The sequence below is a fragment of the Cydia amplana genome, chromosome 25 (genome assembly GCF_948474715.1).
Source record: "Cydia amplana chromosome 25, ilCydAmpl1.1, whole genome shotgun sequence".
NCBI classification, from domain to species: domain Eukaryota; kingdom Metazoa; phylum Arthropoda; class Insecta; order Lepidoptera; family Tortricidae; genus Cydia; species Cydia amplana.
In genome coordinates, this window is record NC_086093.1 from 3637827 (window position 1) to 3663638 (window position 25812).

Genomic DNA, 25812 nt, shown 5'->3' on the forward strand with positions numbered 1-25812 from the left:
ATCCCCTTTTTAACCCCCTTAGGGGTTCAATTTCCAAAAACGTTGCAATTACTTTTTTTTGTTATCGGCTATTATGCCTTTCTAAGAAGTTTCAAAGCATTTGTAATGGATTCAAACTTTCAACCCCTGTTTAACCCTGTTAGGGGATGAATTTTACAAAACGCTGAAATTACTTTTCTTGTATTTTAATAATATCCCCAAATACAAAGATTCAAGTCCCGCACTCTCAAAAATATTTGATCTCCGTACAAATTTTCAACCCCTTTTTTACTACCTTGGGGGATGAATTTTTAAAAACGCTGAAATTAGTTTTCTTGTTTTTTAATTTAATACCTTTTTACGAAATTTCAAGGTCCTAGCTTAAAATAAAATTTGCACCCCAGGACAAAGTTTCATCCCCTTTTTTACCCCCTTAGAGGTTGAGTTACATAAAACGTCGCAATTACTTTTTTTTGTCATCGGCTATTATGCCTTTCTAAGAAGTTTCAAAGCATTTGTAATGGATTCAAACTTTCAACCCCTTTTTAACCCTGTTAGGGGATGAATTTTCAAAAACGCTGATATTACTTTTCCTGTCTTATAATAATATCCCCATATACAAAGTTTCAAGTCCAACACTCACAAAAATATTTGATTTCCATATAAACTTTCAACCCCTTTTTCACCACCTTGGGGGATGAATTTTCGAAAACGCAGAAATTAGTTTTCTTGTTTTTTAATTTAATACCTTTTTACGAAGGTTCAAGGTCCTAGCTTAAAATAAAATTTGCACCTCAGGACAAAGTTTCATCCCCTTTTTTACCCCCTTAGAGGTTGAATTACCAAAAACGTCGCAATTACTTTTTTTTGTCATCGGCTATTATGCCTTTCTAAGAAGTTTCAAAGCATTTGTAATGGATTCAATCTTTCAACCCCTGTTTAAACCCTGTTAGGGGATGAATTTTACAAAACGCTGAAATTACTTTTCCTGTATTTTAATAATATCCCCAAATACAAAGATTCAAGTCCCGCACTCTCAAAAATATTTGATCTCCGTACAAATTTTCAACCCCTTTTTACCACCATGGGGGATGAATTTTTAAAAACGCTGAAATTAGTTTTCTTGTTTTTTAATTTAATACCTTTTTACGAAGTTTCAAGGTCCTAGCTTAAAATAAAATTTGCACCCCAGGACAAAGTTTCATCCCCTTTTTTACCCCCTTAGAGGTTGAATTACCTAAAACGTCGCAATTACTTTTTTTTGTCATCGGCTATTATGCCTTTCTAAGAAGTTTCAAAGCATTTGTAATGGATTCAAACTTTCAACCCCTTTTTAACCCTGTTAGGGGATGAATTTTCAAAAACGCTGAAATTACTTTTCCCGTCTTATAATAATAGCCCCATATACAAAGTTTCAAGTCCAACACTCACAAAAATATTTGATCTCCATATAAACTTTCAACCCCTTTTTCACCACCTTGGGGGATGAATTTTCGAAAACGCAGAAATTAATTTTCTTGTTTTTTAATATAGTACATTTTTACAAAGTTTCAATTTCCTAGCTCAAAATAAAACTTGAACCCCATACAAACTTTCATCCCCTTTTTAACCCCCTTAGGGGTTGAATTTCTCAAAATCGCTCCTTAGCTCTTATACATTTTATAAATGCAACCTAGTGTCCAAATTTCAACTTTCTAGCATTTGTAGTTTCGGCTCTACGTTGATGAGTCAGTCAGTCAGTCAGTCAGTCAGTCAATCAGTCAGGACACGTGCATTTATATATATAGATTTGTATATTATTTATATCGTTGTCTGAGTACCCACAACACAAGCTTTCTTGAGCTTACCGTGGGGCTTAGTCAATTAGTGTAATAATGTCCTATAATATTTATTTATTTATTTATTTATCCTCTAGACGGAGTTTAGAGCAATTATTTCATGAAACCGATGCTGCCAAAAATACTGGGGTGCGGGGGACGAGGTGAGCGAGTCCCGTGCCGTGATTGGCCCGTTCAAAGACACGGACGTCACACAAAGACACTTTGACTCGAAAAAACTACCGTATATTTGTGGCAGAGGGGGTAGCGCTACTATGCTCAGTCTGGAGGATGTCTTGTCTGTGCCTACCTTACACGCACATGCTAAAATGAGGATTTGGTTCTTTTATTTGACAAAAAAGATGATATCATATCATGGACATTTGTCGAACGTGAAACATAAAACCTATGATTTGTTAACGTGCAGTGGGTTGTGGGTTCAGCCAGCACAGTTTTGAAAAATCGTAGCGTTTTTTTATATCGTAAATAATACGGTTGCCAAAAATATGAATAGTAATCTTGAGGCCTTCTGTAATCTAGTAACTTAATGGATTCAAAATCTGATTACCTGAAACAAGTTTCACTCGATAGAAAAAATCAAACATAGGTCTAAACCGCGCCATATTTTTTATCTACTTAATTTAATTAATTTAAAATATATTTATTTCATGAAATACAGAAGTGTCAATAAAAGCAGTACATAACGAAAATCGGTTCATCCGTTTGGGAGCTACGATACCACAGACAGATACACAGCCAGACACGTTAAACTTATAACACCCCTCTCTTTGCGTCGGGGGTTAAAAAAACAATCATTGTTTTCATTGATAAAACTTGAATGGAAACCCCTGCTCTTATTAAGCACTTTTGTTCTGACCCTCCATCAATAAATACTTACTTAGGTATTCTGAGGGGCTACCGCGAAAACCGAATTTCGCAAATTGCGGGGATCTTTCTCTTTTACTCCAATGAAGGCGTAATTAGAGTGACAGAGAAAAATGCCCGCAATATGTGTGGTAGGGCACAGCACAGCGGATGTCATTCCAGATCTAGAGCAGAGCCCAACTGGGGAAGTACCTCCACCTTACAGAAAACCGCAGCCAATTAACACTAGACCCTACTCTTGTGTTGTGTTCCTGCTGGTGAGTAAGGTTGCCAGAGCTCAACGAGGGTGGGTGAGGGTAAAAAGGTCGGCAACGCGCATGTAACACCTCTGGAGTTGCAGGCGTCCATAGGCTACGGTGACTGCTTACCATCAGGCGGCCCGTATGCTTGTTTGCCACCGATGTGGTATAAAAAATAAATAAATAATATAATAATAATATGATGTATTTCCAGTAAGAATGAATTTTCGTGCACGGACGGCGCATGCGTGAGTCTCGACCGGCGCTGCGACGGCGCGCGCGACTGCGCCGATGGCAGCGACGAATACACGTGCGCGCTCAGCTCGTGAGTACATAACATATGTCGCAGTAGTATGGTTTCTTTCTAGAAATTACTTTAGTTTTAGAAGTTTTAGAACTATATACAACGGTCGTACAGGAGCCCGTTTCTCAAAAGCTTGTAGCTTGTAATACAAGCGGTTGTCACTTTTTGACAGCCTTTGTTATTTTTGATGTAGTGCATAATTATTTTCCTTCGTATTTTCACGGAAACTTGCGAACGTGTCTTGCTATTTCAGTCAGTCTCGGTATAAAAAGTACTGACATTGACTGAACTAGCATGACAAATATGAACGTTTCCGAGAAAATACGATGGAAAACAATTAAAGCACTACATCTGTAGTAGGGCTCTTGATTATAAGTTACGTCAGGCCTATGGAACTCTCCGCGCGAGCTCGGTTTTATACCTACGAATCTGTTCCCGTTTACGGTAGAAAAGCAAGCCAGTTGGTTGCCACACGCGCTCACGCACGCACGTCGCGTCGCCGCGCGCTGAATATGGCAAAATGTATGCGAAAGAAATGTCTTCTTTGCGAACAAATAACACAGCTTGTAGTGTCGATGGATGCAGAAACAACTATATTAATAAAAAAAAGCCGTTTTTGCTCTTCCGATAGATAGGAAAAGTATAGTATCTAGACATTCTCAATATAAGTACCTACCTAGTTTATATACAACGGCGTAAACACTGTGGTTGCTGCAGGAAAAACGCGTAAACGGAACATTATAATAACCCTATGATAATTTAATAACTAATTGCAACTTATCTTACTCATGTATAGTTATTGTACGTACGATATGATTCTATATGGCAAGTTCTAATGCAAGTTGGACAACTAAAACTTATATTTTAGGTAGGTATCTTCTATAGAATATATAGTTTAAGTAGGTACCTACTTATTTGTAAAATCATTTCTAAGCGTCGGCAACCCTAGCGTTGTGCCGGCGCGCGCGGTGCGGGTAGCGGCGCGTTCAAGGTCACTCCATTGTATTTTTGGGTAGGTATCAAAACTGTAGGTATTTTCTTTGAGAGATAAGTATCTGTTCGTAAGAACTATTATATAATCTGTGGTTACGTTTCGTTTTAGTAAAGTAAAGTAGTAAAGTCAAATTTTTATTGCTCAAGTTACACTTTTGTTCTTGCATTATAAAATAAAAAGTAAACCGGCCAAGTGCGGCCAAATCATAATAAAGTCACGCACATATTCGCACAAAATGTGTGTCTTTTTCTGGTCCTAGTAGTATGGTTTTCGTGAATGGCACTCGTGAGCCATGGTCGGCGCACGTCTTCGACCTACATAAGTTGCAGACATTGCAGTAGTATGGTTTTTTATGGTTTTGACGCGTTTGTCGCTGGCGTTTATTTCATAAAATTATCTTGCTATCGCTTCCCGCTACGCGAGAAGAATATCTCACTTCCTGGCCAAGGCAAGACGTAAAACTTTAGACAAACCACGGGCGGTAATTCGTAAAGCCCCAGATCGCATGTTTATGGCCCTCACCTTCGGTTCGGGCCACAAACACCTGCGATCTGGAGCATTTACGAATTCACCTCCCTAGGTGTGTAATGTACTATTAATGACTTTCTGTTATTTACCTTCTCAATCATATTTTTATAAAATATATACATAACTACCTATAATACGTACGCTTGTATAAAAAATCGTAAAACCGTCCCATTTTTTTCAGAAATCAATTAGATCTTCAGGATCTTGTGCTGCATCGACACAGGCGGCAGTCCGGGTGTCGGTAAGTCAAGACTCACGCTAAGTAAGTTAAGAGAAGACTCACGCTAGACCGGTCCGGGGCCGGGCCGAAGCTTCCGCAGTTTCGTTTTCTATGGAAAGCACCACGTGATCACTGATCAGCCGTCATAGAAAATGAAGTCGGGCGCCTCGGCCCGGGCCGGGCCGGGTCTAGCGTGAGTCATCCTTAATGCTAATTGTTTTCTTTCATAAATTGGCAGGATCAGGTAAAAGAGTATATATTCTAAACACTTAAGAGTCACAAGAAACTAGCAGCGACTAGTTGTAGTAGAATACCAGACATAGATCATCCTTCATCTTCCTCGCGCTATCCAGGCATTTTGCCACGGCTCATGGGAGCCTGGATATCTAATCCCAAGAATTGACGTAGGCACTAGTTTTTACGAAAGCGGCTGCCATCTGACCTTCCAACCCAGAGGGAAACTAGGCCTTATAAGGATTAACTAGTTCGGTTTCCTCACGATGTTTTCATTCACCGAAAAGCCAGGTAAAATATCAAATAATTTCGTAACATAACATCCGAAAAACTCATTAGTACGAGCCGGGGTTTCAGAAATATATATAGGCATGTTAATCGAGTCGCTTAGTTGCATTCTACCCTCTTAGGAAATGTGTACCCTTACATCGTGCAATAAAGTTTAAATAAATAAACGTTTTGTATTGCAGCAAAAACCAGTGGCGTTGCCGCGACGGAACCTGCATCCCTTTCGACGGGAAATGCGACGGCGTGGTCGACTGCCCTGACGCGAGCGACGAAACGCACGCCCTCTGTCGGAATATGCGGTAAGACACATTGATTTGCATTCGTTTGTGGTGAGCGTTCCGACCGTACATCTAGCGACCTTCACCAAGGAGTTTTGGCCGAAGGGTGTCAAGTTTCGGCGGTTCCGCGGCCGGCTCCCTGACATGTGTGTTGCGTAATGCATCGGAATTATAATGTGATTTTTAGTGCTTAGTTTATATTTTTACCCGACTACGGCAACGCAAAAGGAGGGTTATGATTATATTTTTCAGGCAACTAGTGGCCCATACATAAATACCTTAAAACTAGTAATATATTATAAAAATATAACTAAACACTAAAAACTAAATAATAAATAATATGTATGCACGCAGACAGACAGACGCACGAATGATCCTATAAGTGTAGGTACCGTTTTTTCCTTTTGAGGTACGGAACCCTAAAAACAGGAACTTTATTAGTCAAAAAATCGGTTATAACTTTTGCAAACGGTTTGCTAGTTCTACTATCTATAAAACTGATCAATTGTTCCAGATGCCAGTCAAACCTGTTCCGCTGCTCGTACGGCGCGTGCGTGGACGGCACGGCGCCGTGCAGCGGTGCGCAGGAGTGCGCCGACGGATCCGACGAGCTGCTGCCGCGCTGCAGGAACGAGACGCAAGTTGTCAAGTGAGACACGTAACAATTATTATTTTTCTCTTTGTACCTTTTGTACAATGGCCATCTGTAAATGGGCTTAAAATGTTCCCAATTTTATGTACTTTCAACATTACAAAGTTAAGGGGTAAGTTCGCCTTTGTACCTTTATTTCTGTAAATTTTATGTAAATCTGTGTTGTGTTCAATAAAGTGATTACTACTACTACTACACTACTACTACAAAGCAAGTTTTGACTAAAAACCCATAGTTTTATAATACATTTGCAAAAATCGATATTAAACTTTCGTGAGACATATTTAAACTGTTTAGACGACCCGAAACATGTCGCCAATAGCGACTAAAAATTCAAGTGAGTGAAACCGTTGTCGTCTAAACAGTTTAATTTGCAAAAACTGAAAAAGTCTGAAATTTTTGCAGTTTTCCGCAAATTACGCAGGGAGCACAATTAGCACAAACCTTTTTTTGCTTGCTAAACATAGTTTCACATTCCTCCAAGGACTCCAAAAAAACATAAAAAAATACAAAACTACATCACGTAATGTTTTTTTGACAGATTTTTTTGTAAGATTTGACCGATCTATTAGTTGCCACGTTGCCAGTTGAAAGAAAAGTACAGTCAGCGATAAAAGCTTATACCAAAATAACAGCCACTTTTTTTAATCTTTCAGAGGCAAATTCAACTGCAAGAACGGTGAGAAGATATCGTCCACAGACCTGTGCGACGGCGTGAAGAACTGCGCAGACGGATCCGACGAGACGCTGGAGTCGTGCGCGGGGCGACGCTGCGCGCCGTATCTGTTCCAGTGCGCGTACGGCGCTTGCGTCGACGCTGACGCTGAATGTAATGAGGTAGGTACCTAATTTTTGCTTTTTCTGAAGAATGTGAGGTGATTACTGATTTGCTGATTAGATGAGCTACATTTAATTTAAGTAAGGTCAATGTGGTTAATTCACATACAAGCGTATATTTATTTTATTTTCAATCGTAGGAAAAATCTGCTTTTGATTGCTGAAACTAAAAGCAATCGCTGCTTTATCGATGAATTTATCAACTTTGTTCGTTGTTCGAGAAAAACGCTAGGTAGTAGATGGAATAGCCCCTATGACGGAATTAGCCACATAAGCTTGATAAAATATTGTAGGTAAATTAATGAAAGACACAGCATCAGGTTTGAATGTTTAATTCTAATTGGAAGTATGTTGACAGGACGGCACCCTACATTGCGCCGACGGCTCGGACGAGGCAGCCGAGCTCTGTAACAGAACGACCACAACCTCCAACACGTTAGTTCTAATTATTATCTTACATAACATCTTACACGCATTACCCCCTTAAGGTGACAGTCCATTTCCAACCGCAGCTGCACTACCGTTGCGACGTTTCTGCAACGGCGACAGCGGCGGCGAGCAGCGTTCGTTAGTTGCTTGTCAATGTCAAGTTATGAATAATGTGAGTGTCAGACGTATAAATAAAAATACTAATTTACTTTTGTATCTATATTTTACGAGAAAAAGCAAGTGATGACAATGCTACATGCAGTCGGTATTGTCATTAATTTTACTATGGAAATTGACAATAACACCGACGCGTTCAGGGCGCTGCAGTAGTGTCGGTGCAGTAGTGCAGCTGCGGTCGGAAATGGAATGTTAACTTTATTCATAAAAATTTACAAGTAAGCAACATAGGTCAAAATAACAACTGAATGTTGCAGAATGGAGTTTGTATAGCAACAGTAAAAAGTTTACTGGTTTCCATGGTAATATGTCAACTTTCTTCTTATGTTCTTCTTGGACAGTATATCATTCGTTTCTTACGTACCTTTTGCATTTTTAATCAATAAATTTACTTATTATACCCCGAGGCCTAAGTTCAGACTTTAACATGGTCCTTCGAGCCGGATCCTAGGGAACTATGTATAAGGTAACCAGCTGTGGTGGCTTGGAAGTCGTTGGAACCATCAGCATGCTTGATCTCCGGTAAGTTGTCAGATACATTATTACTGTCATCACATGCTAGTCGACCCGCACTACCACAGCTGATGGTTACCTTGTAGTTCACTATGATAATGTATACTGATGAGAATGAAATGAAGTACCATTATTAGCTAATTGCGTCTTGTAGCGCATTTATGATTTTCGCCATTAGTATTACGCATCCAGTCAGCAAATAAAACATAAAAAATATATATATACATTTATTCAGGTGAAATAAACCCTAATATACATATTCTTTTCTTCTGCCAAACTGCAGGACAGTTTGTTGGCAGAGGGAACTCCCTTAAAACATAGATGGGTAAACTTAGCTAATTACTTGTTAACAGTAAATGATGATTTTTGTCCATAGGGCATCTAAATGCGTGTTACCCGACTACCCGGAGCACGGCACGTACACCGTGGCGGGGCGCGCGGCGCGCCCCGGGCTGGTGTTCGACTCGGTGACGCTGAGCGTGACGTGCGAGGCGCCCTACCGCCCCGACGGCCCGGCGCAGTCGCACTGCGCTAACGGACAGTGGTACGCTCCTGTACCGGAATGCAAACGTAAGTATCATTCATTCATTCATATACTTACAGCTCCATGCTAATAGAGGCCTTCAAACAGGCGTCCGATTTTTGAAATTCTACTGCTCGATTTTGTGTATTCGTTCAGTAATACCCATCTCCACTACTAGGCATTTAAATTCTACTAATAGAATTGAAAACGAGTGGTCAATACTACTAGATTCCCAATTTCTATCGCGCGTATTTCAAAAATTAGCATTTCGCCGTTTTCCATCGATTTTCGAATGACGAAATCGAGCGATCGAAATTCAAAAATCGGCTCACATGCCTTTTTTTTTGGAGTGGGAAAGCAAAAAAAAAAAATTACGTGCAACTTAAAAAAGCTTCTTAGTTAATGATAGACGGGTAAATTCTATATATCTAGTTTAATTTATTGCCCGTATTGGACTTACACACTGTATATATTAGACATTTGCCAACGACAGCCACGACCGGTGATACTATTTATGTTTCATATTTATTAATACTTTTAATACTAATTACATTTAATTGGTTTTATATTTCAATAAATATTTCTCCTTTTCCAAGGCTTCTGCAAGCTAACCCAACTTCCCAGCGTGACGTATTCCTGCAAAATCACCGACGCCAACATCCTGAGCGGCGACAGAATATGCAACGAATATGAACCAAGTGGCACCGAAGTTCACCCACATTGCAACGACAACTACTACCACAACGGCGTCCTCAGCTACATGTACTGCATCGACGGATCCTGGGACCATGTGGCTACCTGCGAACCAGGTACTTCAACCAACGTTACACTTAACACTAACGTGTCAGTCTATGTTAACGGTCATCTAGTCGTACATGTAACTGGCCCTAAATATACTGTATCAGTATTTAATACATCTAATACTGTAAATACTGTGCTAGCTGTTGATGTTCCTGGTAATGAGAGTAAAGTAATAGTTGCTGGTGTAATCCATAGAAATGGGGGTAAAGTGATAGTTCCTAGTGTGACTGCGGCTACAGTTGATGATGATTATGATATAGATCAGGATCTATGGAGGAACGGAGATGATGGGGATTATGTAAGCAATGAAACATTATTACAGAGATTTGCTGAAATAAAAAATAGCTATTACGATAATGATAATCATATTAAAGAGGTCGAAAATCAATAAGATTGATGTTTGTACCTCTATCTATAATCTATTCGTATGTAAATAACAGTGCAATTTAGGTATATTGGACTCTAATTTTAATTCCTAGTAGATTGGTGAAGATGTTAGGTACTAGTTTTCTGTTTTTATTGGTTAATGGATGCTTTAAATGATAAAAGTATGCTTCAGGGATTTCACAGGGATCACCAAAAGAGTACTGTAAGCATATTAAAATGCACAATGAAGTGTAACGTATGAAAAGGTATTGACAAGAGCTATTTGCCCAGACCATCCCAGACTTGTCAAACAAGTAGAGTAGTGCATTTGTCACTTTAGCATGCCGAAATACAAACGAAATACCCACATGACGAATATGTATGATATTTATTGTTCACCAAAGATATAGTATTACTTTTTTTTTTTCATAATCATAATCATTTATTTATTTCTTGAATGTGGTACAATAAAGATGTAAAAAACAATTTTTGAACAGCACATCCTGCCTGAATAGGCATAGAAATATTGAATACTACCTATAACTATGACTAGATTCTTATTACTTATTTTCATTTCTAGCTTTACTCTCAGTTTTCTGAATTACACTTGATTCCTAAAACTTGATGATACATTTGCGAATCTATTTTTTATATATTTTTAAATACTCTACACATATTGTTAGTACCTATAAATTAGGATTAAATAAGATCAGGCTAATATCATAAGGAGGTTGGTATTTTAAACTGTGTGTACTCTAATAATTATATTAATGTTCATAGGATTTCGATCTAGTAAAACCAGCTAACTAATAAAGTCCAATACTACAACTATGACCCACAAGTTTAATATGTAATTCTAATTAAGTATAAATACCCATGTTCTTTTAGGTTTTGTCCGAGCTTTTTCTCCCATTTATAAACATATTCTAAGCTTCTAAGCTTACGGACTATATTGTATAGTTAGGTGATTTTACGGCAGTATTTTTTACTTGAAAATAGGATTTTATATCTGGCAAAGTTTCAGTAAATTCACTCGTTTTTATTTTAATTAATGCATTTCCAACACCAGTGTCACACATGTAAACTAACTGTATAGTTAATAGTATGTATATAAGTAACTTATTTTTATGTATTTTGTTAATAGGATGGATTTTTATACTTTTTAATAAAACATTTTACGCATGAATACTTGGTTTAATTTACCCTGATCCATCCTTTTAACATCCTTGATCTATTAACGTATTTATTTAACATTAGCAACCGTTAAGAATTTATTCACATTAAAATTTTTGGTAGGTATTAAATACCTAAAATAAAATTAACGAGAAATAATCTCATCACACTTGATTGGTCACTACCAAAAAAGTCAAAGTTGTTAATACACGTTGAAAACATTACCCTGTTCCGTACAACACAGACTTCTTTATACCAATGTCGACGATTAAATACCTATATGCCCCAATGACATCCGTAGACCGTAAACGAACATTTTCGCCTCTTAAACGGATCCTAAGTTATGATTTGTTTTCAAAATGACGGACGTTTTTCCGAACGTTTTATAAACGCTAACGAAATATTGTGTGTTGGGATTTGAGACGAGTGTTTAACGTAGGTATATACCTACTATGTGTTACGATCATATTCTGTTTGTTATTTAAAGTTATCACTTCTGTGGGCAGTATTTAACAGCTTGTGTGCATGTAAGTAATCATTTCATCACATAGCTTAATACGAGTAGAAAGGAGTACTGGTCTACTTCTATATGCAGATAAGGGTTAAATTAAATTGGGCTTCATAATGCTCTTGAGAAGATAAACATGAACCTAAGAGTGTTTTCACATTGTTCGATCCGATATATGACTAGAAAGAAGCAAAATTCAAAAATTCAAATTCAAAATATATTTATTTCAGGAAATACAGAAGTATCCATAAAAGCAGTACTTACAGTGATCCCCACACTAGGCACAGCCTGTATCGTGGTAATCTCAGAGAAATACCGAATAATGATTATGGCGCGCGCCGCTCTCATCGCGCCCCGCTCACGCCCCGCTAACGCGCCTGTGTGACGGAGCCTTAAGTTAAAAAAGTAAAACAAAAGTATTGAATTATTGTTTGTTGCTCAAAAGAAAGCGTTAATAATGCAAAAAAAAAAACTATGCCATAAGGCATTTTCAAGCAGTCGTCTTTATTCAAAAGTATTCCGACATCCGGCGATCTCGGCACGGCCAATGTGAAACCGCTCTAATTGTTGCGTATGACAAATTTAAAATCGAATTAAAACACTAACTAGTTAAGGGTAAAGGATGACTCACTCTAGACCGGGCCGTGCCCGGGCCGAGGCTGCCGACATGTCATTTTCTATGACGGTTGATCGGTGTTCACGTGGTGCTTTCCATAGAAAACGAAGCGCCGGAAGCTAAGGCTCGGCCCGGCCTGGTCTAACGTGAGTCATCCTTAAGGGTTGTGCAAAACACTAAATTATGAGTAATCCTAGACCAACAAGACTGTATACCTAGTACTAATCCTACCCATGAACTACAGAATGTGGAACCCTGACGCCGAAAGGCGAGCAGTTGATAATCAACGGCGTGAACGCGGAGCGTGGTGAACTGCCGTGGCACGCCGGCATATACGACAAGAGGTTCACACCCTTCATGCAGATCTGTGGGGGATCCCTGGCTTCAACTACAGTTGTTATATCTGGCAAGTATCCTTTTTTTAAGACAAGATTGTATTTGGCCCTATGATAGTGTCGCTACAAGCAGCATATGAACCTACAGTCAGACTCAGGTAATGGTCCAAATTCAAGTTCCAGTAAAATATGTATAAATATTTTTCAAATTATGTTGAGTGTCTAATAAAGAAGAAGCATTTAGTACGTATATTGAAGCATCAAAATATATTTAACGAGTCCAAACCAAATCAAAACGGCTCGTAAATAATCAACGTTAAAAACTGGATCATTAGTTGTATTATGGCTCCTCTACACGATGGGCCATCTACACATCGGTAACTCGTGGCATTTAGGTAGCACTTAAAAGATTAGTGATGATCACACATCGGTAACTCGTGGGATTTAGGTAGCACTTGACAGTTTCTAACAGACTAGTGATGTGACAATGTTCTTCCTATACGAGTCGAGAAAAATAAACCACTAAAAAAAGGAATTAATTAAACTAATCTTTTAAGTGCTACCTAAATGCCACGAGTTACCGACGTGTAGCCATCATACTGGCCCACTAAGATGGGCCAGCGTGTAGAGAGGATAGTGGTGTCGGATGGCTTATGGCGCGGCGGGATGGCGATGGGATGGCCAAGGTGTCGGTTTTTCGTCCGCACGTCAAAGGTGGGCCAGCGATGGTGTGTACGCGTGGCCCATTCTATAGTGCGTCCTCTCAACCATTGCATGGCCATCTCGCTATTCCAGTGCTGGGCCATCATGTAGAAGAGCCATTATAGGACTGTAGTTACTAGTACGGGAAGTAGTGTCATCCAATGTATGGGAGGTGCAAATTTTGCAGAGCTGGGCACCGTTAATCAAAAAGTTAACTTCGTAGCAAGCAATATTAGCCTCTTAGTAGTCTTATTCAGTAGTACAAGCGCGCGACGATTCGCGCTATGTAAAGTTGCACTGTAGTTAACGGAAGTTAACAAGTCCGTTACAGGTTTTTAAAGTTAACTTAAAAGTTAATCCGTTACTCGAAAACTTAACTTCGTTAATTAACTATTAACGGATTAACGGACTTCTGCCCAGCTTTTGGTATCGGTTGAATTCACTTGGCACAGATGTAAAGGTAGCAATCCGCCCCCTGGCAGGTAGGCAGGGGGGGGGGCAGTAAAAGTTACACACCGCCGCGCTTCTATTTACCTAATACCAGAGTTTACGGTACGTCATGTATGTCAAATAAAATGTCAGCACCGGTCGTGTCAACGACTAACAAAACCTCTTTTTCTAACAGCGGCACATTGCTTCTGGAACGACGTGGAACGCGTGCTGCCCGCGAAGTATTTCGCGGTGGGCGTGGGCAAGCTGTACCGCCCGTGGAGCATTGAGGAGGGCGGGCAGAAATCAGACGTGAGTCTAAACCTTAAAATTATTCAATGTTAGTATGTCTCACAACAGTTTAAATTCGAGACGTGAGTGTCTCCGATTTGATCTTTATCTAGAATTCTAGATAGATAGATAAAAGATTTTTATTCTTGACGATCACAAAACATGTACGAACATGTACAAACAACAGCAGGAAGAAAATAAGAAATCAATAATTGATGTGCATCACGAAATGGACCCAACTCAGCATAATGCTAGCTATAAAGCCAGCGCTGTTATGCCACGACAGAAAACACATAAAGATACATATTATTTAAAACATTACAAAAATACACGAAAGGACCAAGAAAACAGAGAATACAAAAAATATACAAGAAAACAAACAAAACAAAAAAAGAAAAACATAAACATATAGACAAAAATTTATAGTAAAATTATGAACGTGACCATACCATGCGTCAACGCTTGCCTGCAGCTGCTAGCGCCGATTAAATGTCTTGACGTGATGTGAAAGCAATGCTTTGCTTTATCTTGTTATCGACGGTCTCCTAGCCTGGGTAGTGGGTAGTCGCTAATTAAATTAAATTTATAACACTGCCTACGAAGCGAGAGGTCCCGGGTTCGAACCCTGGTAAGGGCATTTATTTGTGTGTCACTTTAAACTGTCGCGTTTTGTACAATCAGCAGCAGTAGTCAGCGGGCGAGGTGGTTCAAAATGATTTTGACACAACTTTATTGTTTAGAGAATAAGAGCGTATAGGTAATTTTGAACACCTCGCCCGCATAGAAACTTCTGCTGCTGACTGTACCTACACATATTTAACGACTCCTTCGCTATATAACTTCATTGTCTATACGTTAAATCCGACGTTTCTGCTGGGTTGCACCAGTTCTGGTCACGGAAGACTGACGTCCCAGCAAATCTTGTAGGTAAATCACATAAGAATTCTATCCCAGAACTAGGTATCTAGTAAAATAATAATTTTGAGTTGGCTCAAAATAGTAACTAAAAAAAAATACATTGGCGTTTTCACCTCCGAATAATTTTTTTCAGGTGAGCGACATAAAGGTGCCGCCCCGGTTTTCTGGTGCGGCCAGCAACTTCCAAGACGACATCGCGCTGATCATCCTGGTGACACCAGTCGTGCTGGCCAACTATATACGTCCCGTCTGCGTCGACTTTAGCGTGCTGTTTGATGAACGGCAGCTTAAACCTGGGAATATTGGCAAGGTAGGAACTCAGAGCGATCAGTAGAGATACAAATAGTCTAAATCAAAGACTACACAAACACCATATTATAAGGCATTAACATAGCATGTGGTTACCACACACACGTGCAATTTGACTTCTAAAATGATTTGACCAGCACAAATAAGCCCGTCCACACGGGAACAATTTTTCGCCAATCTGATTACATTGTCTGATCCAATTAGGTGGTTTGGACGCAAATGTGAAATAGGGTCGCCGATTTCGACCGCCGATTATGGCCGAGCAAGTGCGTGATTTTAACGTGTATTGTGGTACTTTTTATACTTCGATAGTCGTCTTGGGTTGATTCTATCAGATTTCGCTGGTTTTAGGAACCCTTATAGGATTACTCGTGCGTCTGTCTGTCTGTCCGACCATTCCCCCCGCCCCCGTTATCTCCGAAACTAATGGGTCAAAATTTTCGAAAAAAATACACAAAGAGTTCTTTACCTATAGAAATGTGAAATAGGAAAACCTATTAGAAATGTGCAGTCAAGCGTGAGTCGGACTTAATGTACGGAACCCTTGGAAAGCGCGTCCGACGCGCACTTTGGCCGGTTTTTTATTCTTCGATAGCCAAGTCTTGGGCTGATTCTATCAGATTTATCTGTTTTTAGGGTTCCGTACCCAAAGGGTAAAAACGGGACCCTATTACTAAGACTCCGCTGTCCGTCCGTCCGAAATTTTCACAGATGATGTATTTCTGTTGCCGCTATAACAACAAATACTAAAAACAGAATAAAATAAAGATTTAAGTGGGGCTCCCATACAACAAACGTGATTTTTGACCGAAGTTAAGCAACGTCGGGCGGGTCAGTACTTGGATGGGTGACCGTTTTTTGCTTGTTTTGCTCTATTTTTTGTTGATGGTGCGGAACCCTCCGTGCGCGAGTCCGACTCGCACTTGGCCGGTTTTTTATTTTATATCAGGTGTTTTTTTTCCGACTCGCACTTCGGCCGTTTTTAGGGTTCCGTACCCAAAGGGTAAAAACGGGACCCTATTACTAAGACTCCGTCCGTCCGTCCGTCCGTCCGTCCGTCCGTCTGTCTGTCACCAGGCTGTATCTCACGAACCGTGATAGCTAGACAGTTGAAATTTTCACAGATGATGTATTTCTGTTGCCGCTATAACAACAAATACTAAAAAAAGAATAAAATAAAGATTTAAGTGGGGCTCCCATACAACAAACGTGATTTTTGACCGAAGTTAAGCAACGTCGGGCGGGGTCAGTACTTGGATGGGTGACCGTTTTTTTGCTTGTTTTGCTCTATTTTTTGTTGATGGTGCGGAACCCTCCGTGCGCTAGTCCGACTCGCACTTGGCCGGTTTTTTTAATAGTGTTTTGTTTCTGATAACGCGGCGCTATCGGTATACACGTTGTTTCCGGGTGTGTAATTGTTCTAGTCAGGATATGGTGTTTGTGTTCTTTGGCCGGTTTTTTATACTTCGATAGCCAAGTCTTGGGCTATCAGATTGATCTGATTTTTTATTTTATTTCAGGTGGCCGGCTGGGGCTTGACCTCAGAAGACGGCAACGCATCCCAAGTTCTCAAGGTGTCGGAGCTGCCATACGTTGATGTGGAGCAGTGCATCGCTGATCTGCCTTTCGACTTCCGCAGCTACATTACCAGCGACAAAATATGCGCGGGCACTAAGACTGGTGGGTTTGTCTCTTTACCTCATTTTAACCTTTAGCCCCCTCCACACTCGTGCGCGATCTAAAAACTCGACGCCACACTCGCGTTCGCGGCTTCGGGCCGCGATTCGTGCACGAGTGTGGAGGGGGTTTTACTTGGCTCACTCCGCGATTTCGTCGCTACAAGTATATGTGGCCCACACCCTAAACCAATTTTGGCGTCTAGCCATAGTAGTTGCCGCGCACCGCTACGGAACGGACACCTGCTCGCGCTTGGGCCACCTAGCGGCCATATCTCTCGTAATAGACGCGTTTAGTGAACCTTCTGTACCTAGTACTATTATTTATTCTGTGACATTTTCATCCACTCAACCTTGTGGGACCTGACATCCTGGACTCTTCGGGCCTTCGCATTTAGATACTTTGTACTATGGATAGCCAAGATAGTAATTTTTCACTTTTAAATTTATCGTAAGCTTCATATCAGGGTATTTTTCCATGTTCACAGGCACGGCGCTCTGCAAAGGCGACAGCGGCGGTGGGCTAGTATTCCCCGAAGTTGAACGGAGCGTGCAACGCTGGTATCTCCGAGGAGTAGTTTCCACTGCCCCTAGCAACGGTCACAAATGCAATGCTAACTCTTATACCAGCTTCACGCAGCTGCTCAAGCATGACGACTTTGTTAGGAAGCATCTTAATAACAAGAGATGAGGATTGTAACAGATCAATATTTAAAAGATGTCACTTCTACTTGCTGTAGGTAAGTTACCGAGAAATTTCAAGAATGAATTACAAAGCGGTACATAATTTATTTACTACTTACATATATTTAGTACTTAAAAATCAAAACGTAAACTGTAGTGTGCCAAAAGAATAGAAAACTACCAATATATTTATCAAAAGAGAAGAAGATATCGACTATCGAGCGTGTTGTATATTTCGCGGTAGCTTATCTTCTTATAAAATTTAATAAATATCTTTTTCATTTTTTTCATTTATTAAAGTTCTAAACAATTAAATGGATCGTAGAGTTTTATGTATCTTAACTGCTAAGCCAAAAATGGCTTGTTTACAGCTAGAGTTCGGACTAAATGCACTACATAGGTCCTTATGTTATAAAATTTTACACATGTTACATTAAAGTTACGTTTTATAAAATATAATCATAATTACTAGATGATAACAGGTATTTTTTTACATCTTTATTTGATTCAGGATTGGTTAGCTATAAATCTTGTAAATGTTTCGGAAGGGTGTTTAATATTTTTGGAAGCAAATAATAGTTGGTTCTCATACCGTAGACATTTTTTGTTGGTGGTAATATAAATCGATGTGAGTTAGGTAAACCTCTTAACCTACTGTTACGATTGTATTCTTTTAAATCGGATATATTATCCTTGCAATTTTCTTTAAGCATTGCTAACTTGACTAGGTTTTGTACGGGAAGCACATTACAAAATTGGAAAAGGTGGGAATAGCCATCACTATGTTTTGTTTTTATATTGTTAGGCACAATGGTTTTCAACAGTGTTTTCTGTAGGTTATATATTTTATCTCTAACGTTAAGGTAATATCGATAACAGATTTCATTTTGTCAATCACTTTATTTTGCCACAAAAACTTCTATGTCTGGTTACCTTCTGTATTGTTTTCGAGCTCCCGATATTTCGATGCAGTTACATGCATCTTGTTCACGGGTAAATGAAGATAGCGGTAACAAAAGGTAATCACGGTCCATATTCCGGTCGATATAAGTTTTATGGTAATTGTAGTTGGTACCGACGCATATGAAACTGTATTGGGGGCCGTCTTAACTCAAAAAACAAATGAGTTTGTTAATGAAGTGGATTTCTATTATATTCATTTTTATCTCAATGTATTTTCGTTGCTCTTGAATGTAGTATTGATAAACGGAAGTTCTCACCTCTAAGACTTGATGTATTTTTAACTTTTGTATTTTTGTCTAAGCTTGAACTGTAGCAAACTTTAGAGAATTGAGTCTTCTCTAGAGACGTTAAAGAATTATTACAAGAATATTCAAAACACGCTGAGTTGTTTAATGTTAAAGTCCTCATGGTTGACAGCCTAATACCAATAGTTAACAGTCCATTTTTGACCATTATTGGCTGGGAAATAAGATTGAAAATGATAACTATTACAAGTATTGGGACAGTGTCCAGCACTGGGACATTTTCGTTACGTGATAGAGTCAATTTAGCTGACGAGTAAAAGATGACTCACGTTAGACCGGGCCGTGTCCGGACCGGAGCTTCCGGAGCTTCGTTTTCCTAGGAAAGCATCACGTGATCACCTGTCATCTGTCATAGAAAAGTAAGCGCCGGAAGCTCCGGCCCGGCCATGGCCCGGTCTAACGTGAGTCATCCTTAACGTCAAGCTCTATTTAGTTAATTTTATGACATTTTTTTATATTTTTTATTATTTTAACTAAACAATAAACATAAAATCATGTTTTTGCAACTATTTACAAATTAAGGTGTTTTTTCCTTCGCCCCTAATACCTACTATTTTGTTTGTACAGGGCTTAATATAAAATATAAAAAATATCAGTTAAATATTATCATATTTAAGGCTTACGCTAATGATAAGTGCTAGCGGTTCAACTTATATAAATTCTGATAAAATAAAACCAAATCCTAAAGTTCTAAATCCTTTTATTACATAAGTGTGTTAAAACAATAATTTTTTGCAGTATTAGAGAAAAAAAAGCGTTCTATCGCTATTATATTACATATTCGAGTGACCCCTAAAAAAGTATAATAAAAGGAAAAAAGAGAAAAGAAAATAAAGAACAAAGAAGAAAGGAAAGGATAAATGACATTAAAAACAAAGAAAGACGAAATGAAGAAAGGAAAATTAAAGGAATGTAGGAAGGATAAAAGGGGAAATTCCTAAAAGATTTAGCCCCAATAGTCATAGTTAGGTATCTTGGGTTTAGGTTCAGGCATAGTTTCATTTATAAAAGTTTCTGAATTTATATCCACTGCCAAAGAATACTCAGATCCAGACAAGTATAAGTATATTTTGTCACCTAAACGCACAGTAATATTATTGCCGTCTAGCGAAACATTATAGTCTATATCGCACGTTTCAACAAAGTTCCAATTTCCGTTGTTACACGTCATGCGTTGCCTCATTCCAGTGGTGCTGTAATAAAAATCGTTGCATTTTGGGTAAACTGTGGTACCACTTATAACGAAATCATCGCATTTTACGTTATGTCTGTCCATGTCCCCGCAGTAGTAAGTGACGCTGGGATGACGTGGCACTTCGCAGAAATCTGTAAAAAAGGTAAACAAAACTTGTTTAACTTTAAAACCATAGGGTCATTGCGTTAGTTCACCGTCCGATGCCTGTTTCCGTCCACTTGGCGTAGTTGCTATTGAATTGCATATAATTTAAATACCTATATATTCAAGAAATGCGTATAATTTAAATATATACCTGTATGTTCAAATGATACGCAATTCTTTGTAGCAACTACGCCAAGTGGACGGAAACAGGCACTGGACGGTGAACTGACGCAATGACCCTATATCATATACTAAATTACCCGATAGGCGTAGTACCTACATAGTATTGTACTGTAGTCTCAATATACATATGTATTATATTTTTTATATCTTTTATTGTATCCTCTATGTCCATTGGTTACATCGAAATAAAATAGATTATTGCTTTGTACAGTATTGGCTTGTTAGTTGTTACTGTTTTTAGTTTGTCTCTTTTAGTAATCATCATTTTGCTTAAGCATCTAAATTAATAATTGTGTTTAGTACCTTAAGAGTAGTTAAGTGTAGTATATTTCTGATATACATGTTTTAATAAGAGCTGTTAAGGAATGTCTTTAGTGTGTCTTTGTAAACTTATCTCCTGCTCACTTATTTCTGTTTGCTTTTCCAATAAATACAATAAGATAAAAATAAGATAAATTAACAACTCACTCGAACAGGATGTAAACTCGTCCATAGACCAATCGCCATCAGAGCAACGCATCTCCACCGGACCGTTCGGACGCATCGGCGTGTCACACGACACGACCATCGTGATATTGTCAAATGTCATCCAAGGTTGTGCGTCCGGCCTTCCTGCTACTGAGTACGTCCCGTAGTCTGGGTTTTCGGGCAGCACGCAGAGATTTTTCGGTGTTGTAGATCTGTAACATTTTTATAAGACAAAATTTAAAATTTTGTTTTAATTAAATAGGTACTACTTTGGTTAAAATAATATAGCCTCAACACATTATTTTAATCTTGAAGTCTGGATTTGGACTTGTCCCAATAATTTTCACTTTCAATCTTACAGACATACGAGCTGGAATTACGCTGCCTTACGTTTACCTTAGGGGCTGTTCATAAATTACGTCATCTTTTTTTGGCGATTTTTGACCCCCCCCCCCCCCCTTAAAATCATCCAAAAATCATGCTTCGAATGACCCCGTTTCCTCCTACGTCATGCTACCATCATCCGATGTCCAGACCCCCCCAATTTGAAATGACGTAATTTTTGAATAGCCCTTTACTTAAAGTTATTTGCGGAAAAATATGGAAAAAATAATAATAATTCGTTATATATATCTAAAATAGCGTAATTTACACTGTAATATTTAACTCCGGTGATTCAATTTTTCCATTCCCTAGTAAATTACTATTGGCATGCTTACCGCTAGCCGCTCACAATCAAAACTTGCTAAGACAAATGCAATATTGATTTGTCAATTTTTTATTTACTTAATGAAATGAGAGAGCGTTTTATAGGCCTCTCTGTGGCTAGAGGAGACATATTTTGGCATCAAACATCTACAACAGATGCAGTGGCCAATGATGATGATGATGAGGTTAATGTTTTAGGTTACTGGTTAACAATGTTGTTAAAAGAACTTACACATCTGGGATTGGAGTCGAGTTGGGGATAGCAGCTGGCGTACTGTTGTCCAAAATACCATCCTGTCAAAATAAATTATCATTTATGATAATTGAAAAAGAGTCGTCGACGCTCTAGTATTTCGTGACTTCTAAAAAGTGTCCAGCGGCCAGATAAACGTAATAAGTTAGGCTGGTTTTAGTGTCACGCGGACCGTCCGTGCGGATCGCTCCGCACCGGACCAATATGTATTAAGTTCAGGGAGCGTTTTTGTTAGAGGTTTCATATCTGTAGAATAGTAACCTGCTTATTGTAATCCTGGCCGACGGCATATGACATATCAAAATGTGATTGACGTGCTTGTTATTCTTTCTATTCTTGTTCTTGTTTTTACTCTTGTGCTGAATATACTCTGCTTACATATTTTACAATAATATGTGTTTAAATTAACCCATACATCAGTTTTAGAGTGACGACCGTCCGCGCGGACAGCTTTCTCATACAATTTGGCGGTGCGGAGCGATCCGCACGGACAGTCCGCGTGACACTAAAACCAGCCTTAATAACCTCTTTTGAAACAGGGATGTCAGGTTCCGGTATAACGACGTCAGGTTCCGGTATAACGACGTCAGGTTCGCAGGTCTGAATTAAGGACCAGCCATTATCGAAACATTTCACACTCTGAAGCTGGTATGAAGGATGGTAATTGTCGTTGCATTTCAGTCGAGCACTTTCACCACTTGGCACTAAATCGCCGCATTCCTGGTCATAGTTGTCCCCGCAGTAATATGTGACGCTAGGGTGCCTTGGATTTTCGCAGAAATCTGGAAAATAATTTGGAGTTTACCTTGGTGCCTTAAGAGTCACAGTTAAGTCCGGATCTTAAGAGTCACACAAATCTAGCCGCCGCCATACAATTGCAAGTACGATCTTATTTTAAAACAATATTCTGAAATATGATGTCCACAGAAAAAAAATGCATAGGTACCTTAAATCGTCATAATTTTTAGATAGTGGTATTTTCGGTTTAATTATATACTGGTATTTCTCGAGATTGGACTCGTAAGATTAGTTTTGATGAACACTAGACAGGGCCGGAACTTCCAGCGGTTTGTTTTATATAGAAAGCACCACGTGATCATCCTTATCCCATGTGAGGGTTGGCGCTATTCTAAAGTATGGAGTATGTATGGAGTTACCGTAAGGCGCGAGTAGAGTCCAACCTGAAATAAGCGGCAGATTCCTGCAGCCGATCTGCCTCCACACGTATTGGCTCGCCTTTCCTGTGGGTTAAGACAGTGAAGCCGAGAGGGTAATGCAGGTGCTGGGCATCCCTGCGTTTCCTTAATTCCGTCCCAGGCGGTGTTAAGTCTGGGGAGGTCATTGTCTCTCCGATTTGTACCATAAATCGTCTGCAATTGACGTGATCACCGATCAACCGTCATAGAAAATGACATGTCGGATGCCTCATCCCGGACGCGGCCCGGTCTAGCGTGAGTCATCCTTTATTACTGAATAGTGTACTTACACCTGCAATAGCTCAATCTATTTGCGGACCAATGGCCGAAATAGCATTGCAGCTCCCCGGGTCCAACCCGACTGTACGGCGCTTTACAGGTCACGGTCACCGTCACTTCGTCAAACGTCATTCCGGGGCGAGCGTCCGGCCTTCCTGACACAGAGTACGACCCTTCGTGCGGGTATTTGGGTAACACGCACAGATTCGACCCGGCAGGTGGCACTAGAATAAAGATTGTATTATTAACCACCGGCAATACATTTTCATACAAATTTGCTGGCCTAGGCTAGCACAATGACCTTAAGTGTGCATTTGAAATTTTAGGTTATTATTGGTTTTTAATTGTATTTTCGTGCATTTTTGAGAAGAGCACTATACAAGTATACACCTTGCTGGGAAAGTATTTGCCAACTCGACCGGCAAATCCATATATCTTGGCCTTTGTAGTATTGTACTATTATAAAGTCCGTATAAGGTAAGTTGGCATAGCCTAATTAGGACTCATTTAGACGGTGCGAGAACTCGCATGCGAGTTTCATTACATTGCGTCATTTGATCGGTCGGCTGAATTGATGTTAGGTACCTCCATGGTCCGCATTGCAACTAAAATTGTGTATGAGTTCGCGCGCCGTTTAAATGAGCCCTTAAGTGTGGCAAGGCCAGTATAAGGCTGTTTTCCACTATAGTAAACACGAATGGAGATGAGGGGATCCGCCTCGGTGGAAAGGCAGCATGAACATCACATTTTCATAGGAGTTTATGGTGGCACTCTGTTTGTCATGCAGACTAGACATCGACGGACTATACTTACGTTTACACTCAGGTATGGGTCCGGACCATTGACCGCGTTCACAGTGAATTTCCTCAGGGACCTCCAGGCGGTATGGTGGTTTGCATTCGACGATAAAGGTCAAGCTTGCGCCAACGATCGGGGCCAGTGGCCCCATCGTCATGTCGACTGAACCATGCTCTGGCCAGCGGGGTGGAAAGCATTGCATGTAGCTAAAATAAAAATAACATTTTTACCTCAGCAGCTCGAACAAGGGTACTTTGCTACTTAAAAACAGTGAGCAAAATCGCATTTTGCTCACTGAGTGAGACAAAATGAGCAAAATGCGATTTTGCTCACTGTTTTTAAGTAGCAAAGTACCCTTGTTCGAGCTGCTGAGGTGAAAATTTAATTGTTGGTATATCTTAAGAAAACATGAGTGAATAGAGGTAAGTGATGATTTGATGAAGAAGGAATACATTTTTCGGGTTCTCTAATATGTTCTCACTGCTGAGGTGAAAAATGTTGTGTACTACACGAGATCAAAGTTATTTACATCTCGTGCGCTTTTGAGTCCCTTACTACGCTCAAGATTCTAAATTAGATTCACTCGCTACGCTCGTGAATCTATTATAGAATCTTTCGCTTGCACGGGACTCAAAATAAGCACTCGAAGAAATATCAAACTTTGATCTCTTGTTGTACAAATAACTATTGTTAGGCTAAACTGAGTGGCACAATTTAGGTTGGTATAATTCCATCTGTCCAATATCTTTGTCCAATGTGTAAGTATTTGCGTCTCACATCTCTCTGAACTCACCTTTTGGGAATTACAGTCTGCGGTCTGTTACAAAGAACATCATCTTCGTCCGACCCGTCAGCGCAATCTCGATGACCGTCCTGTCACATTACAATACAACATACAATACAATACAAATCCTCTTTATTGTACAACCTCAATAAAACATTTACAGCGAGACGCACATAATACATGAAGACAGAGGTAATAACAAGGCGGTCTTATCGCTAAAGACCAGACAACCTTTAGGTCGTGGAGAAATGATAATATTAACTGCAATATTATAAAACATACCTACATACTTATAGCTTATATAATATAGGGTTAACTGGAAGAGATCCCTGAAAGGGATAAGTTCGCCTTTGTACTAATGATGTGTTCTCTGAATTCTTTCATGTTTTATGTTTCTTTTTGTACAATAAAGTATTTTACTACTACTACTACTACTATAGTATTAAAAATGTATATACGTTTTATTTTTCGCTCTTATCAAAAAATCAAATAATAAAGTCAAAAGAAGGGGCATGGGTATGGGGTTATTGACTATGTTACTGTAAATTTAAATGATTTCCATAATGTTATTATCCAGGGAGGAAAATGAGGACTAGGATTGTATGGAGAAGCGCTCGTCTACTATCCTCTTAATTGTACATACCGCATCGCACTTTGCACGGGCAGGCACGCACGCGCCATACTTGCACTGGAACTGGTCCCTTTTGCAGCGGCGCCCCGCGCATGCGCGAACGGTTTCGTCTGTGCCATCTGCGCAGTTCACCTCGCCGTCGCACAGCTGGTCTACTGGTATCTTGGCGCCGTTTTCGCACTTGAATTCGCCACTGTATT

General features: G+C 39.5%; 2 protein-coding genes and 1 long non-coding RNA gene across 3 annotated transcripts in view; 1 reads left to right on the forward strand and 2 right to left on the reverse strand.

The window, feature by feature from the left end:
* Positions 1-17714, forward strand: part of LOC134659770 (modular serine protease-like) — a 32123-nt gene extending 14409 nt beyond the window's left edge. Inside the window, exons 3-15 of the mRNA XM_063515471.1 lie at positions 3135-3245; positions 4928-4987; positions 5671-5787; positions 6281-6415; positions 7075-7255; positions 7614-7690; positions 8751-8944; positions 9494-9706; positions 12606-12767; positions 14024-14139; positions 15170-15346; positions 16866-17025; positions 17510-17714. Coding sequence (XP_063371541.1) covers positions 3135-3245; positions 4928-4987; positions 5671-5787; positions 6281-6415; positions 7075-7255; positions 7614-7690; positions 8751-8944; positions 9494-9706; positions 12606-12767; positions 14024-14139; positions 15170-15346; positions 16866-17025; positions 17510-17712 — 1906 coding nt within the window. The 3' untranslated portion in view covers positions 17713-17714. The remainder of the gene's footprint in view (positions 1-3134; positions 3246-4927; positions 4988-5670; positions 5788-6280; positions 6416-7074; positions 7256-7613; positions 7691-8750; positions 8945-9493; positions 9707-12605; positions 12768-14023; positions 14140-15169; positions 15347-16865; positions 17026-17509) is intronic.
* LOC134659713 (uncharacterized) overlaps positions 1-25812 on the reverse strand; it is a 247646-nt gene that overhangs the window by 92882 nt on the left and 128952 nt on the right. The window lies entirely within an intron of this gene.
* LOC134659837 (uncharacterized) lies at positions 19829-24397 on the reverse strand. The gene is made up of 6 exons (XM_063515544.1): positions 24213-24397; positions 23411-23623; positions 22450-22706; positions 21904-21965; positions 20964-21175; positions 19829-20299 (listed from the first exon to the last, which is right to left on the reverse strand). The coding sequence occupies exons 1-6, from the start codon at positions 24352-24354 to the stop codon at positions 19920-19922; spliced, it is 1266 nt and encodes a 421-aa protein (XP_063371614.1). The 5' UTR covers positions 24355-24397; the 3' UTR covers positions 19829-19919.

What these genes read in the sequence shown, in the direction of transcription:
- LOC134659837 (XM_063515544.1), bottom strand. Translation starts at nt 24,354, where the DNA reads ATGACGATGGGGCCACTGGCCCCGATCGTTGGCGCAAGCTTGACCTTT. An exon ending in ACCCATACCTGAGTGTAAAC is followed by an intron (nt 23,624 to 24,212) that starts GTAAGTATAGTC and finishes TCTTTATTCTAG; the next exon opens with TGCCACCTGCCGGGTCGAAT. An exon ending in ACATCCCTGTTTCAAAAGAG is followed by an intron (nt 21,966 to 22,449) that starts GTTATTAAGGCT and finishes TTATTTTGACAG; the next exon opens with GATGGTATTTTGGACAACAG.